The sequence below is a fragment of the Chionomys nivalis genome, chromosome X, assembly GCF_950005125.1.
Source record: "Chionomys nivalis chromosome X, mChiNiv1.1, whole genome shotgun sequence".
NCBI classification, from domain to species: Eukaryota; Metazoa; Chordata; class Mammalia; order Rodentia; family Cricetidae; genus Chionomys; species Chionomys nivalis.
The window spans coordinates 48,483,086-48,498,311 of NC_080112.1; the positions used below are offsets into that span (position 1 = coordinate 48,483,086).

Below are 15,226 nucleotides of genomic sequence, written 5' to 3' on the forward strand. Positions count from 1 at the left end.
GCCCACAAAAACACAGGCAACAGATAACCTCTACCAGCAAACTCCAAAGAAAGTAATCACACAAACACTACCACCAAAAAAATAACAGGAATTAACAATCACTATTCATTAATATTTCTTAATATCAATGGACTCAATTCACCTATAAAAAGAAACAGACTAAATGAATGGATACGAAAGCAGGATCCATCCTTCTGCTGTAAAAAAAAAAAAAAAAAAAAAAAAAAAAAAAAAAAAAAAAAAAAAAAAAAAACAACTCAACCTCAAAGATAGACATTACTTCAGAGTAAAGGATTGAGAAAAGATTTTCCTATCAAAAGGGCCTAAGAAAACAAGCGGGTATAGCTATCTTATATCTAACAAAATAGACTTCAAAATAAAATTAGTCGGGAGAGATGAAGAAGGACACTTCATATTTATCACAGGAACAATCCAGAAAGATGAAGCCTAAATCCTGAACATTTATGCCCCAAATACAAGAAGATGGGTCTTATTAGTTTCTTTTTGACCTCTTGATCAAACACCATACACAAGACAACTTAAAGAAGGAAGAGTTTATTTGGCTAGGATTCCAAAGGGATAGGAGTTAATCATGGTGTGTGGTCATGGCAACAATTAAGCTTGACAGTAGGAGCAAGAAACTTAAAGCTTACATCATTAATCAATAAATCATGAACTCACTTTTTAGACAAAGCAGACATATTATGACCTTGTATCTCAGCATCTAAGTTTGATGTGGGATTCCCCTCTATATGCTATGAATACCATTGGTTAATAAAGAAGCTGCTTTGGGCCTATTGCAGTGCAGAATAGGGCAAGGCAGGAATTGTAAACAAATAGAGGAGGAGAGATTAGACAGAGTGAGATAGAAGCCATGTAGCTGCTGCAGGAGACAGACACCAGAACTTTACTGGTAGGCTGCAAATTAGTTGCAAAATACAAAATAAAAGGAATGGGTTAATTTAAGATATAAGAGCTAACTAGGAGTATGCTAGAGTCATTAGCCAAGCAGTGTTGTAATTAATATAATTTCAATGTTATTATTTCATGTCTCAGCAGCTGGGAAACAAACAAGTTGTCTGTCCCAACATAAAGTATCTGGGACTATACGCCTGCACCACCAAGCCTGCTGAATATTTGTTAAGTAATTCAAGTGTTTTGCCCAGTGTGACAGTACAGGATATAGTAGAGAGGGTCTTGGTCCTTCATCAAAGCAATTTGCCTTATTCTTTGTGATGAGTAGATGAAAGGGTAGGTGGAGGGAATGGGAGAAGAGCAAGTGGGAACCTGGATTGGTATGTAAAATGAAAAAAGATTGTTTTCTTTTTTAAAAAAATTAAAAAGAGAAATAATTACATGTGCAGTACACTTCAGTGTCAGAGTATTTCCTCCAAAGACTTCAAGTATAAATTCTCCCTTCTCCGGAGAACTAAAACCTGGGTGCCAGGTGACTTCACATTCCAATGAGCAATAAGGATCAACAACGCCTACAAAGAAAAAGATAAAATAAGACAAGATATTTTCATTTTTAATTTTGTAAATATTTAGGATAAATAGTGTAAAATATGAAGGCATTATATAACAAACTATATTTAAATAACAGAGACATTATAAGTGATGTATTATTAAATGAACACAGTCCTAGATTTTGTTAAAATCAATTTGATCATAGGTTAAAATAGAAATGTATACCAAAATATGCCAATGTTTGAAAAACAACAGAATGTTTATCACAGCAATTAACATTAACATTAGAGATCTACAGACAACAGAAATTTTGTGTGAACCCTGACAAAATTATCTCCTCTAATTTCTCAATATTCTGAAGTAATTATCAATATAAACAATTATTACATTTTCAGAAGGAAGAATTACTATTATGGATTTTAGAGATTAACTTCTGATGGAGTTAAAAGTAATGACATAAGAGAGACCATGTGATATCAGAAACATTAGGTATAAAATAAAATTCATAATTTCAAAAGGAAATGATGCATAAAAGTTCAAAATTAGAGCAGAAGGTATAAGGGGAAATGTGAAATATTCCAAGAAAATAGAGAAAACTTCATTGTATTGTATGTGAGTTTTAACATGAAGCATGGATGAGTTGGAACTTTGTAAGATGGCAAAATTTGCCAAGGACATAAAAGTGACCAACAAAAATGAATAATTTAATCAAAAAAAACAAGAATACCAGATGGAAAAATTAGTTTGACATTATTCCTCAGGAAGAAAGGAGTCTCTGAAGTTTGAGGACACAGGACACTAAAGGGGATATGAGGGGCCATTACAAACAAATTTAGTTTGGGGTTGGTTTAACTTGCATGCAGTGAAAGTTTTTGTTTTGTTTTGCTTTGCCTTTGTCAGTCTTAAAAAATGAAGAGATAGAATGCTGACCTCATATGGAGGAGGAGTAGATGGGGTGGGAGGTAGATGAGATTCAGGGAGGGGAGGAAATGGGAGTAGAGGAGGGAGAGGAAACTGAGTTTGATATATAAAATAAAGGGAGAAAATGCTACATAAATAAAAAAGAAAACTGACCTCTGTATTTGCAATGGCCTTAGGGGAAGATGAAAACTCAATATAAGTGGTGGATATAATATGAGATAATCAGAAAGCACCAAGTAGCAGACTTTCAGTATTCTTGGAGGCTAATACTGTAATAATGAACCATAAATCATGAAAGAGTTGGTTATAGAAGTGTTTGCTGTACAGAGGTCTGTCAAGATCACACTGCCAGTAAACAACAAAAAAAGAAAGTCCTGATAGAGATGAGAAAAGGGACAGAGAGGTGTGTTCAGGAAGAAGTCACCCCATTATACTTAAGAAATTAGTGGATAGGAAAAGCTGTGATGGAAAATAAACAACTAAGATTCAATGATACAAGAGAATAAGAGGAATAAGATTTTTAAAAAGATTACACATTCATGTTGATGTATTTATGTGAAAAGAATTCCTCCCTCCAATCAACACAATGAAGTTTCTAAGAATACTGTGCATATCAGATAATATCGAAAGAAGTCATATAATCAAGTATTATGAGAGTTGAGATTTGCTGGGGAATGTTGCTCAGTGAAGAAAACTGAGAGTCAAGTGAATTAACTGAAGACAGTTTCAAGTATTGAGTCATTGTACTGGCAAAGAAAAAGCCAATAAACTAAATAAACACATAGAAAAATTAAACTAAAAGTGAACTCTATCTCAGAAAACATCGTTTCAGTCTCACTTTCTCCTTGTTATAATACTCACTATCCAAATACCAACTCAAACAATATCAATGTCTTGGGAACAAATCTTAATATAACATTATTCACATCACTTTACAAAAAAACGACAGAAGGGTAAATGACTAAATTTGATATACAAGAGGCCAAATAAAAGTTGCATAAAAGCGTAAACACTGAAAATATAAAACTGAGTAATCACTGCATGCATATTCTGAAGGAAACAATATTAAAATGCATGTATATGATTACAAATATTATATACTTTCTTAAATTTTAGACAAAAAAATTTAAAAAATTATATTTTAAGTAACTTAATTATATTATTCAAATAAAATTTTATATAGAATTAAACATTTTAATATCTGCATGCTATAATAATTAGTTTGTCTAAAAACATATGAAAGAAGTCATGGACAAACAAAAGAAGCAAACACCAATATCTCCTTTCCAAAGAATTCTTAAGACCATGCCAAACTTAACTAGCATGACACTTGTAACTTTGCAATTCTACTTTTATTCAATTTTATTCAAACTATGTGTCATCACTGCATTTCCAACAATACCATGGAGGACTGCCAATTAAGTCACAGTTAAGATAGAAATAACAGAAGTTGGAAAAGCATATTACACTGTGCTTTTTAAGCACCATTAATGAAAACTCAGAGAATTGATCAAAGCCTATAGCCAGACTACTTATAGCTAATCTAAAACTGTTATATCTTTGTAGAAATAAATTGAAAGGGCTTATGGAGTATCTCTGAAATAGAAATTTGCTATCATTCTTCTTTGTCTTCTCGGTAGAAGTCAGTGTTACAAACACTACAATTTAAAATAGTTTTTGCAAATGAATTTGAGAAGTAGTAATAAAAAAAATTATGCTGAAATTTGCTAAATAACTCCAGGCTATTAAGACATTTCAACAACTTTATCCTTGAATTCTGTCTAACCTTATTATAGAGAAAGTTCTTTTTTCAATTTTAAAATTTATCAATACCAATAAATTAAATTTAATGTTAAGATTAATTTATAACACTCTACTATGAACAGTTTTAAACTGTCTGGTAATCACAAGAAAATATTATATTTTTATTATATAATCAGAAACAATTTACATTCAAAACAACAACTGTTCCTAAATTATAACTAAAGACATTGAGGAGAAAATTTAAGAGGAAGAAGAAAGAAGAGAAAGGAGTGGAAAATAGAAATAAATATCAAGATATATGATAAGCTGACAATACTTTCAAATAAAAAAGTTCAAAAATAAGAATTTTTCAATCATATACCTATCATTTATATTTACCATCCTTTGTGAGAATTATAGTTTTATATACACTTAATATTAAACATTTTTTTTTATGTTTGTGTGTGTGTGTGCCTGAGTATATATGTGTGTGTACCATATGCATTCAAGAGCCTGCAGAGTTTGGGAGAGGGTGTCAGATCATCTTGAAAGAGAGTTACAGACAGTTGATGGGCCATGTAGGTTCTGGGAAGAGCAGCAAGAACTCTTGTTTCTAGTACACATGTAGGTGAAGAAAGTAGCACGCGTAGAGGAAATTGCTCACAAAAAAAAAATAATAAGTGAGAAGCTAAGATCAGTCTTAATATTTATTTTACTTGGCACTCATGGAGCACTAGACTTTAGCTGGTTATAAAACACCAGAGTAAGTCAGTGCAGATGCAAAGATTCAGATCTTCCCATCTCACTGCAGAAGTATAAGCACATAGAATGAAAAGGTAGTATTGATCAACTGGTAACTTTCAATATACTTTTTAAATTATACCTTCTGTCCTTATAAGGTCCTCACAGCACAACACAATGATTTTTGCAAAAGATGATAGGCTACTAGATAAATCACAGTTTAGAAGTTACTGAGTTTACATAATGAAAAAATACATGAAATTATGAGTTTGTAAGGAAAAGCATACTCAAATTTAAATGGATGGGTAACTATTTCAGGGCCCCATCAAAAGCAGTAATTCAGACTGGCTTATACTAGTATTCTTAATAAATGACAGTTTTAATTTTTTCATTGCTTTGAATTTATTTTATTAGTTGTACTTATGACAAGTTATAACTAATTTAAAATAATTCAAAAATTAAGAAAATATAAGTCACTTTAAATAATCTTATAATTATACTAAAAATATAAAAAGCAGTGACTTTTTTAGGAGTATCTTCAATGGCTAATGTTCTACATTGTATAGATTGAGGGACTCAGTTGTGTGCTCAAACACAAAGCAAGATAATAGACTTGACAATACTCAGATGTGAATAAGTTAGTAGATTTAAAATAATTAACTGAAAAATACTGTATAAATTTAAGTCATACAATGTGCTAATTTGATACATATTCATATTGTATGATAGTTTTCATAAGCAAATGTATATTCAGATTACATTTAATGTCAGTGGATATTAATTAACAATTTGACAGCCTTAGAGGTTTTAGAACTCCTAAAATTTAATCTTACCTTTGATCTAAACACTACACCATCATTTTTTCTCTGGGTATCTATCTTCCTATCTTGTCTAGTAAACTTCTAACTTGTTAAGCCATATAGTTAACCAAGAACTTAACATCTTCATCTCTATATAGCTCTTATTATGCATTTCTGTTAGAACTTCAACACAGGATCCTTATTTTCAAGTCATATTTACACATGTAAAAATAAATGCTCTTGATGATAGTATCAAGTTTACTTCTATGCTATTGTCATAAGTACATAGTATGTGATCAGTAAGTTATTAATGCCTGAATTCAGGAGTGAATTAATTTCTAAATAAAAACAAAATATATGATTACCTTGGGCTGGACGAATAGTAAATGCAATTCCTCTCAGTGCAGTTACTGGTTTCCATTCAAACTGGGCAGGACGATTCAGATAATTATATAGCCTGACTGTCCCCCGAAAACATGTTTTCAACAAGAAGTTTTGAGGTTTCAACACAACCTCATTAGAAGACAGTTCAAGTTTTACAGGCAGGATGACAGCCATCACTAAGATATGTCCACCAGGTATGTTGTTAATTCTAAAGGTAAATGATCTGTAACAGAGTAGAAACTCCCAAACTTAACAGATAGCACAGTACCTATTTATAATTAAAGACTTCAGATACATATAAAGTATAGATGCTATAGATTATCATATATAATTGATTCAGAAAATAATGATGGAGAAAATCAGATTACCACTGAACTATATGAATATACACGTATACAAAATGAGGCATATTATATACCTCCTATACTTTGGAATAAAATATAATCTATGTTACAGTTATTGAAGTAAATTAATACCATAAATGACTCCAGTAAGTAAAAATTGAGAAATAAACCTTACTTCCAAAATTTCCCGTTGGTAGAAGACTCAAATACCATCGAAATATATGTACTAGATGTAGGTGGAATCACATAGGAAAATTGGTTGGTTTTCCGAAGTTCTTCCAAATTAATATCTAACTGTATCAGTATATACATTGGCAGCATGTTAACAATGTGAAGTAGCTGAGTGTTTGTAGATTTTACACAAATATTACCAAAGTTAAGAACAGATGGTCCTGAAATAATCAAAGTAGATTATTAAGTAAAATTCTTACAAAGGTGTTCCTTCATTTTCTATGTCTTTAGACTTTATTTTGGTAAGATAAATTGTCTAAAATTAACACAAAACTATACAGTATAATATCACAAAATTATTTTGTACAATATCAGACATGAACATGCTTTTATGGATCATACCAAAGCTTCATGTTTAGAGATTATTGCTTCATGTTCAATATGACTATATTCTAGTATGAAAAATTTCACGGTAAGATAATAATCACAATAAAATTCTTATCATCAATTTAATCTCCAACATTTCACCAATGAATATATTTACTTTATTTACCAATATCTAATTCTTAAAAAAACTATTTTCAGTTCCATGACTTGTTTCCTAAGGGTTTCTTCTATAGCCAAAAGCTTTAATTATAATTTAATGTATATATTTTGTATAATATATATATGGTATAATAATTATACATAATCTCCTTTTTATTTTGAGACAATATTCAACTGTATCACCAAAGCTAACTTTGTACTCACGATTTTCCTGCCAGTCACACAGTCAACCACAGAGTAATAGTGAATAGAATAAAGGAAAGAAAAAGCTCGAAAGTAAAGTGTAGTTAAAGAGAAATGGGTTAATTTAAGTTAGAAAAGCTGGCTAAAAACAAGTCAAGCTAATATGAGACATTCATAAGTAAGAATACGTCTCAGTGTATTTATTTGGGAATTGGGTGGCAGACCCCAAAAGAGTAAAAATAATTTCTATGAAGAATTATCTTTATCATCTTGATTGGTATGGACATCGCTGACCACTCTTGGTGGATCCATACATTGGTTTAAAGTTGTGAAATGTATAAGAATAGAGAAAGAAAACTAAACACTAAAGCATGTAAACATTCATTTCTCTCTGTTCTTCACTGATGTAGCCAGCTGTCTTGAGCTCCTGCTATCCTGACTTCTCCACAATAATGTAATGTAGCCTAGAATTTTGAGTTAAAAATAGATTTCTGCCCTAGGGTGCCTTTTGTCAGGGTATTTTAATCCTAAAAAACAAAATAAAACTAGGATATATTCCCTTTGTGTATATATTTTAATTGGGTTGGTTTATTCACCTATTCATTAATATTTAGTTTCTAATTATTAACTACTTTTAAAAAGCTACTATACATTTTAGATAACAAGTACTGATTTGAAATACAACGTCATTTCTTTAGGAAAAAATACCTACGAGTAGAATACATAAATTACATTGTTGGTTTGTGTGTGACTATATAAGGAATCAACAAACTAAAATAATTTTATTTTGTGTATTACTCATGAGAATACAACTCTTTTAAATAGTTTATTGGCTCCTTATCTATTCACTAGTCTTGGGTTCTTTATATTTTCAGGAAAAACATAGTGAGATTTTTTTTTTCTTCATGGGTTACCTCTAGCCATATACTAAATTTGTTGTACTGTGTCATTTTAGTTTAATCTTTTTTATTAAATCTTTATTTATTGTACCTACGAACCATAGTTTCATGTCCCTCTCTTCTTGTTCTCCCCTCCCACCTCCTTTCTACCACCCCCTTTAATCCATTCCATGTTTTAGCTATGTCTACATTATGTAATAGTTAAACAATGGTAATTAGCATATGCATTACCTCATGTACCTGTGTACAGTGACATAAGAAAATTCAAAAATTCAGTCTCAGCAACATTCATGTATCTTCATTTTTTTTGGGTTTTTGAGACAGGGTTTCTCTGTACCTTTTGAGCCTGTCCTGGAACTAGCTATTGTAGACCAGGCTGGCCTTGAACTCACAGAGATCCACCTGCCTTGGCCTCCCAAGTGCTGGGATTAATGGCGTGCGCCATCATGACCCGGCTTCATGTATCTTTTTAAATTACAGTTACCATGTTGTATAATAGGCCTTGATGACAAGAATAAATCTAATTTGGGATTGGGGACTGCTGCTGAGGCTACTAAAGCTATTTTTTTGTTTAAACATAGGACTATAATCAGTTAGCCTGACAGAACTATCAGGTAAAATTGATCCTCGTCTGTCTTTAGGCATAATAGGAACTGAAGGCCAAAGCTCTCACAATGACACATTTGTCCAAGAACAGCTGCATAGTTAATATTGTGTGGTAAAATGAGCCACGGACTTCCTATTCTACCATCTTGAAATCTGTTTTTGAAAGGGAGGGGGGAAGAGGAAGGAAGGAAAAGAGAGAGAGAGAAATAGAGAAAAAGTGAGATAATATGAGAATATAATATAAAATTGGGTGGTTAGAAATGTAAGCAGGACCTGGAAGGAGTTGGGGTGGGGTGGATGCAATCAAATATTTTATATAAATAAAACCAACACACACACACACACACACGAGTGTAGTAGATTTCTGTATAATCTTACCAACGATTACTTGATGGATTTGCTTTGGTGTCAAAACTTTGTTGCAGTCACGTTTTTCTTGGTGAGTGGTTGGCTTCGATTTAAGTCCTTTGGAAATCTGTTTTTCCAAAATTAATCATTCAATATTAGTAATAATTATTTTTAGAATTCTCACTACAGAACAAATTTGAAAACATTCACATGCCTTTCTATGCAGAGATTCTGTCTCCCTGGATGCTATTTTCTTGGTGCTTAGCAATCTTTTGGCTCTGAGGGAAACAGTCTTTAAAGATGAAGGTATCTCTTCTATTTCTGATTGAGATAATGATGGTGACTTTATACCAGATGATGGCAGCATGCCTATATCGACTTCACTTACTGGAAACCTGCGTTCCCTATAAAAATAATGATGATGATAAAATAATAATAATAATAATCACTGATTGAGGAAAAGTTGTTCACAAAATACAATAATAAGCACAAATGTCCTCCATGAAAAACAGTTAACTGAATTGGCATACTAATCTGAAAGATGCTTTCCTCCACTAATTGGCCTCTACGCTTCTTCAACAGCTCATAGAAGAAGTTACAGGCACCCCTATTTTTTTGTCACACTCAAAAAACAGATCACAGTCACTGAGTGGTTTGGACCAAAAGAAAAGCCTCTTTGGTTCAAGATAGAAACAATGATATCATTTATCTTCAAAAAATGTTGGCATCAGGCTGAGAACAAACTTCATTTGAAATACACCAATTCTTCCCTTGTTATGTTCTGACTCCTACATCCTACACTGCTTTCCTTGGAAATATGCTTTAGTGAATCACATACAATAGAATCCCTACCTCAGGATCTGCTTCTAGCAAAAACTAACTAAGAAAACTGCAAATAGGAAGCTACCAAAAGTTACAAAAGTAACTAGATGTTTTGCCTTTAATATATATTGAAATGCTACTAAAACAACTCAAAATGAAAAGGAAACTAAGGCATAAAAAACAAATTTAATATTAGCATGGAGAATAAATTTGAACCATAATAATCAATACAAACATAAAATGAACTTCAGATTTTATTTTTTTGTACTAATTTTTTGATAAACACTCAAAGCACAGACAAACGGGACTTTATCCAGCTAAGAAACTTCTGCAAAGCAAAAAAGATGATAAAAGGTAGAAACCACTCTTGCAATGGGGAAAATATGCAAATTTTTCATTTGAAAAGAGATGTATCCATAATACACACATAACTCAAAAGCGTAATAACAGCCCACTCAATAATCAAATTACATTGTGTACAAATGAAATGAAATGAATGTATACTTCTAAAATAAAGTCAATGGCCAATAAAGTTTATTTTCTAAAGCTCAGTGTCTTCAGTCACCAGAAAAACAAGAATCAAACTGACACAGATTATCACCCCATGTCACTGAAATGGCTATTATTAAAAAGACAAATTATAACAAATACTAAAAAGATGTGGAGACTAGTAAGTAGGAATACAAAGCACTAAAAGCAATGACAAGAAAATTAAGGAAGCATTAGTTACACTGATTTAAACCAAATACATTGTATAGATGTCCTGAAATTTCGCATTACCCTTCATAAAATCTTCAATTATTACATTGATCAAACACTATAAATTTATGATGACAATGTCAAATACCCTGATTTGATCTTTATATCCAACCATTGTATTGTACTCCCGAAATTTATATTCAAATAATCAATTTAAGAAGAAAAACAAATCTGGTCTTTAGGCACATTATTTGAAAAACTATCTTTACCTCAGTGCTTCTTTAAGTAGGCGTGCATTTCTTAAACTGTTAATATAGTCTGTGTAGTAATCTCGATGTATTTTCCTTTCCAATTTTTCCAAATCAGTGTATTCATAATCAGGATCCACATAAACATGCCTTGGCATCTTTGTGAAAATTGTTCTACAAGGTGAACAACATATCATGTTAAAATACACACACACACGTGTGTGTGCAAGCATACAAGCACACATACCTGTTTGATTAGACTATACCAAGTACCAACTGGTCAATTTCAATATCAAGTGGAGTGCATTACATGGTGAGTACGATAAAATGCATATCCTATGGTATACAAAGACATCATTGCAAAAGAGGATAAGGGTGAGATATACCTATGTGCATGGGTTGTATGTGTGTTAATATTGTTATATACATATATGTGTATGTTATATACATATATGTATATATGTATACATCTTTTTAAAATTATGACCAGAATTAGAAGAAATAAAGAATACTGAATCTCTTCACTAAACATAGATTATATAACGTCTATGTACCATTTGCTCCCTCCCAGAAATTAAAATCATGGAAAAAGCACTGTGGCTCTATGAGACAGAACTTCTAAAAGATCACTCTGTGCTATAGCCGAACAGAAACTCCCACGTTTAGTTGCAAAAGAGGTGTATGATGATACCCATGCCAAAGCTGAGGCCAGACTATGATAAATCGCATGATAAACTTGTTCACCAGCTGAAAACCTCTAAACGACAGAAATTCTCTTTGTTTTCTGGAAGTGAATGGTACGTCTCTGCCATTAAGAAATAAAGCCGCTATCTCTTCTCATGGTTTCCCATTTCAAGTCCAGATCCTGGGCTCTCTCTTCTAATAAAGATCATTCTGAAGGAAAATTTCCTGTCGGCTCCTTTTTAGGAACCTGCTGGAGGAGGGATTCTTTGTTGTTCTAACAACTACTTCCTTAAACTCTGGAGTTGACTAAGCATATAGAATTATTTCTGTAGCCTGGAGTAAGCACTATTTTTTCCAATATGTAATAAACAATATTTATTATGCAACTAAATCATTTCTCTTATTTATTAAAAAACAACTTACTGAGTTGTCTATGTTGTATGGCTATTTTCTTTCCAGGTATAACATGATCAGCCAATCACCATTTTAGAGTAGGAATTACCTATTCCTGGTACACACAACAAGTAATTGAGCAGAACAGTATAGTGATAGCTAGATCTATCAATATGGTAATGAAGCTCTTCATAGCCTAATAGTAGAAGGGGAGAAGGACCATAGGACCCTCAACTGGGACTACAGCCATTACTTACTCCTGTGATCCTCCAGATGCAAGTAACCTTGGGAAAAGCTAATGGAAGGTTGAATGAAAGGGGGGCTCTATGATACAACTTTCATGACATTTATTCATGTTGCAGTCACCCTTTGCAGTGATTTAGCTATTTTGCAATCATGCACACTATTGTTAAGCAACCCCTCCACAGTGCTCTGAAAATAAGTCTAACAAACTCACTGATTTGGTCATAAATTTGAACTTTGAAGGAATTACTTTTTTCTGTTTCTGAAGTGTTATCAATAAATTGGCATTTATTTAAGTCCTCCCAGAAATAAATAACCCAATATTCACCTGCATTCTCAACACTGCTATGAGCAGAAGGGATATTACAATGAACAAAATTATCTACATTATTTTTCTCAAAAATTAAAGGGGTTAAATACATAAGAACAAAATAGTAATTTTAATTCTTAGCAAAAAGTGAATGCACTAGAATAAAATTTCTTTGGTTTATTTTTTAACATTTCATTGATAACATTACTAGATTTGATAAGGTAAAAAACTCTCTATTGAGAGAATTAAATATAACTATTAAATAATAGGAATGGCAAAGTTTATTTTTCTGTTAATTTTTATGATCTAATCTATAGACACAGAATCAAATTGTTAAAATAAAATTGAAATGTAACTTTGCATAGGAAAATAGGTTCATAAAAAAGTCAAAAATGTTTCCAGAAGCAATCATCTCAGGGTACTGGAGGCAATGAGCCAGAAGAAAACATACAATTGCATTTTCATAATGCATAACAATTTTAAATGTCAGAATGTTTTTTATAGTTCTGTTTTTATGGTACTGATCAAACAGAAACAAAGAAAAGAAAGATATGAAAGGAATTCATATATTAAAATATCAGGAAAGTCAGTAAATGTCATAGAATTTTTCTTTTATAGATAGCAAAAATGTGGACTGAAGAATCAAATGGTAAAGTAGGAATGTCGGCACAAAATTAAATGATCTTAATGATACCCACCAAAAAATAAAGAAAGTAGAAAAAGTACAGGGCTATTATTAAGTTTAGTTAGTCTACTGTTAGCATAAACATTGGCATAAAATCACCCTTGTTTACTTATGGGTATATTAAAATCTTGAGGTCCAGAAAGTCATGTATTTGCCACCTTTAACTTAGTAATGTCCTTGAATTATGACGAATTTAAATTGTAGCTTAAACATTCCTTATGAACTTAAACCTGAGAAGTTTTAGATCACGTGGGGAGGAGTTACTAGAAATATGACTCTGAGGTGAGAAAACAAGGACAATGACAACAGTTAATTAGTTTCTTACAAGTTAAAGTGTTTTATTCAGATAAATTCAAACTTATAATTATGCTAAAAATATAATTATTTTGGAGTCTAATTATAATACCAATAGTGATTATTTCTATCATTTATATATTGATATTCTTAATATGATTTTGAAAACTATTTTGTATGCCAGCTATTGCCTCACAAGTACACAGCAGAGTGTATAAAAAGTTAGATAAGGCAAACACTAACATTCAACAGCCATTGTTCTCCACATACAAAATGACAAACATAATTTCATTCTGATTACTGCCTCCAGTAATTACTGCTTTCTTTTCTTTTCTAATGCCAGGATCTTGTCAGATCTCTGCCAATTATCCTGGATATTATGTCTTTTGAATTTTAATTTATTAACATTACATTTTACCTGAATTGTTCATGGTGGTCTTCACACCTGATACTTGCAGCTCTGTCATTAGGAAAGGCAATCAATGCACCCTTCACTGACATGTCATTGGAGTGATGATTATGAAGGTTTGTCATGGCTGACTGGAGCATTGCTGCTACAGGTGGATGATCATCCTTTTTCTCTGAATCTTTGATCACAAATTGTCTTGTGGGATTACTGATCAATGGGGATATCCCTTTAATAAAATTGAAAAGTAAGTTGGTATTTAGTCCTTTGTATTGTACATTTCCAAGAATTAGCCAAGGATTATTTCATATACTAGTTAACTGGTATAATGATTTGAATAAGAATGGCTCTCATAGGCTCACAGATTTAAATATTTGGTCATTATGGAGTGATACTATTGACAGAGATTTGGGGTATGGCCTTAAAGTAGGTGTGGTCTTGTTGAAAGAAGTGTGTCACTGGTAGTGAACTTTAGGATTTCAAATGCTCATGCCAATTCCAGTGTTTCTCTCTCTCTCTCTCTCTCTCTCTCTCTCTCTCTCTCTCTCTTCTGTCTGCCAATCCACATGTAGAACTCTCAGCTCCTTCTCCATCACCATGTCTGCCTGCATAAATCATGCTTCCTACCATGATAATAACAGACCAAACCTCTGAAACTGTAAGAAAGCCCCAATTAAATACTTTCTTTCATTAAAGTTGCCATAGTCATGTATCTTTTCACAGCAATAGAATTTTCATAGCAATTGATTTTAACATGCTAAATTCTCAAACACATTAAGAAAATACAAATGACTTAATAAAATAGAGGTGTCTATGTAAAATAATTTAGCAAATAACAAATATTAATAAATTGCATGCATAACAATAAGCACGCTAATTTGAAGATTTAAATTAATCCATATGAAGTGAAAGGTATTTTTCAGGTAACAAGAATTGTAACTAACCAAGGTCACATGGTATAATTAATAAAACATTATATATGACTGGATGAAACTGTAGCACAAAGAAAATCTGGATATAGTCAAAACTAGTTTACATTAAAAGCCAACAAAATTATAGAAAGAATACAACATAGAAACCATTAAAATATTTGAGCATCTGTATAAAACATCTCAAAATATCAGCACAATATCTACTGAAAATATGACAGAAATGTAAATCTTTAGTATAGACAGAGAATTACTTAATAATCAGTACTAGTATATAAGACCTGTGTTTCAACAGGTGACTTTGATAGATGTTTTGTAAATGGGGACAGTACTTGTTTTTTACCCTGTTTGATACATATA

General features: G+C 31.9%; 1 protein-coding gene across 1 annotated transcript in view; it reads right to left on the reverse strand.

Annotated features, from left to right (window-relative positions):
* Positions 1-15,226, reverse strand: part of Cfap47 (cilia and flagella associated protein 47) — a 307,853-nt gene that overhangs the window by 261,457 nt on the left and 31,170 nt on the right. The window contains 7 exon segments of the mRNA XM_057760135.1: positions 1,357-1,487; positions 6,038-6,279; positions 6,576-6,792; positions 9,184-9,280; positions 9,368-9,557; positions 10,944-11,096; positions 13,950-14,166. Coding sequence (XP_057616118.1) covers positions 1,357-1,487; positions 6,038-6,279; positions 6,576-6,792; positions 9,184-9,280; positions 9,368-9,557; positions 10,944-11,096; positions 13,950-14,166 — 1,247 coding nt within the window.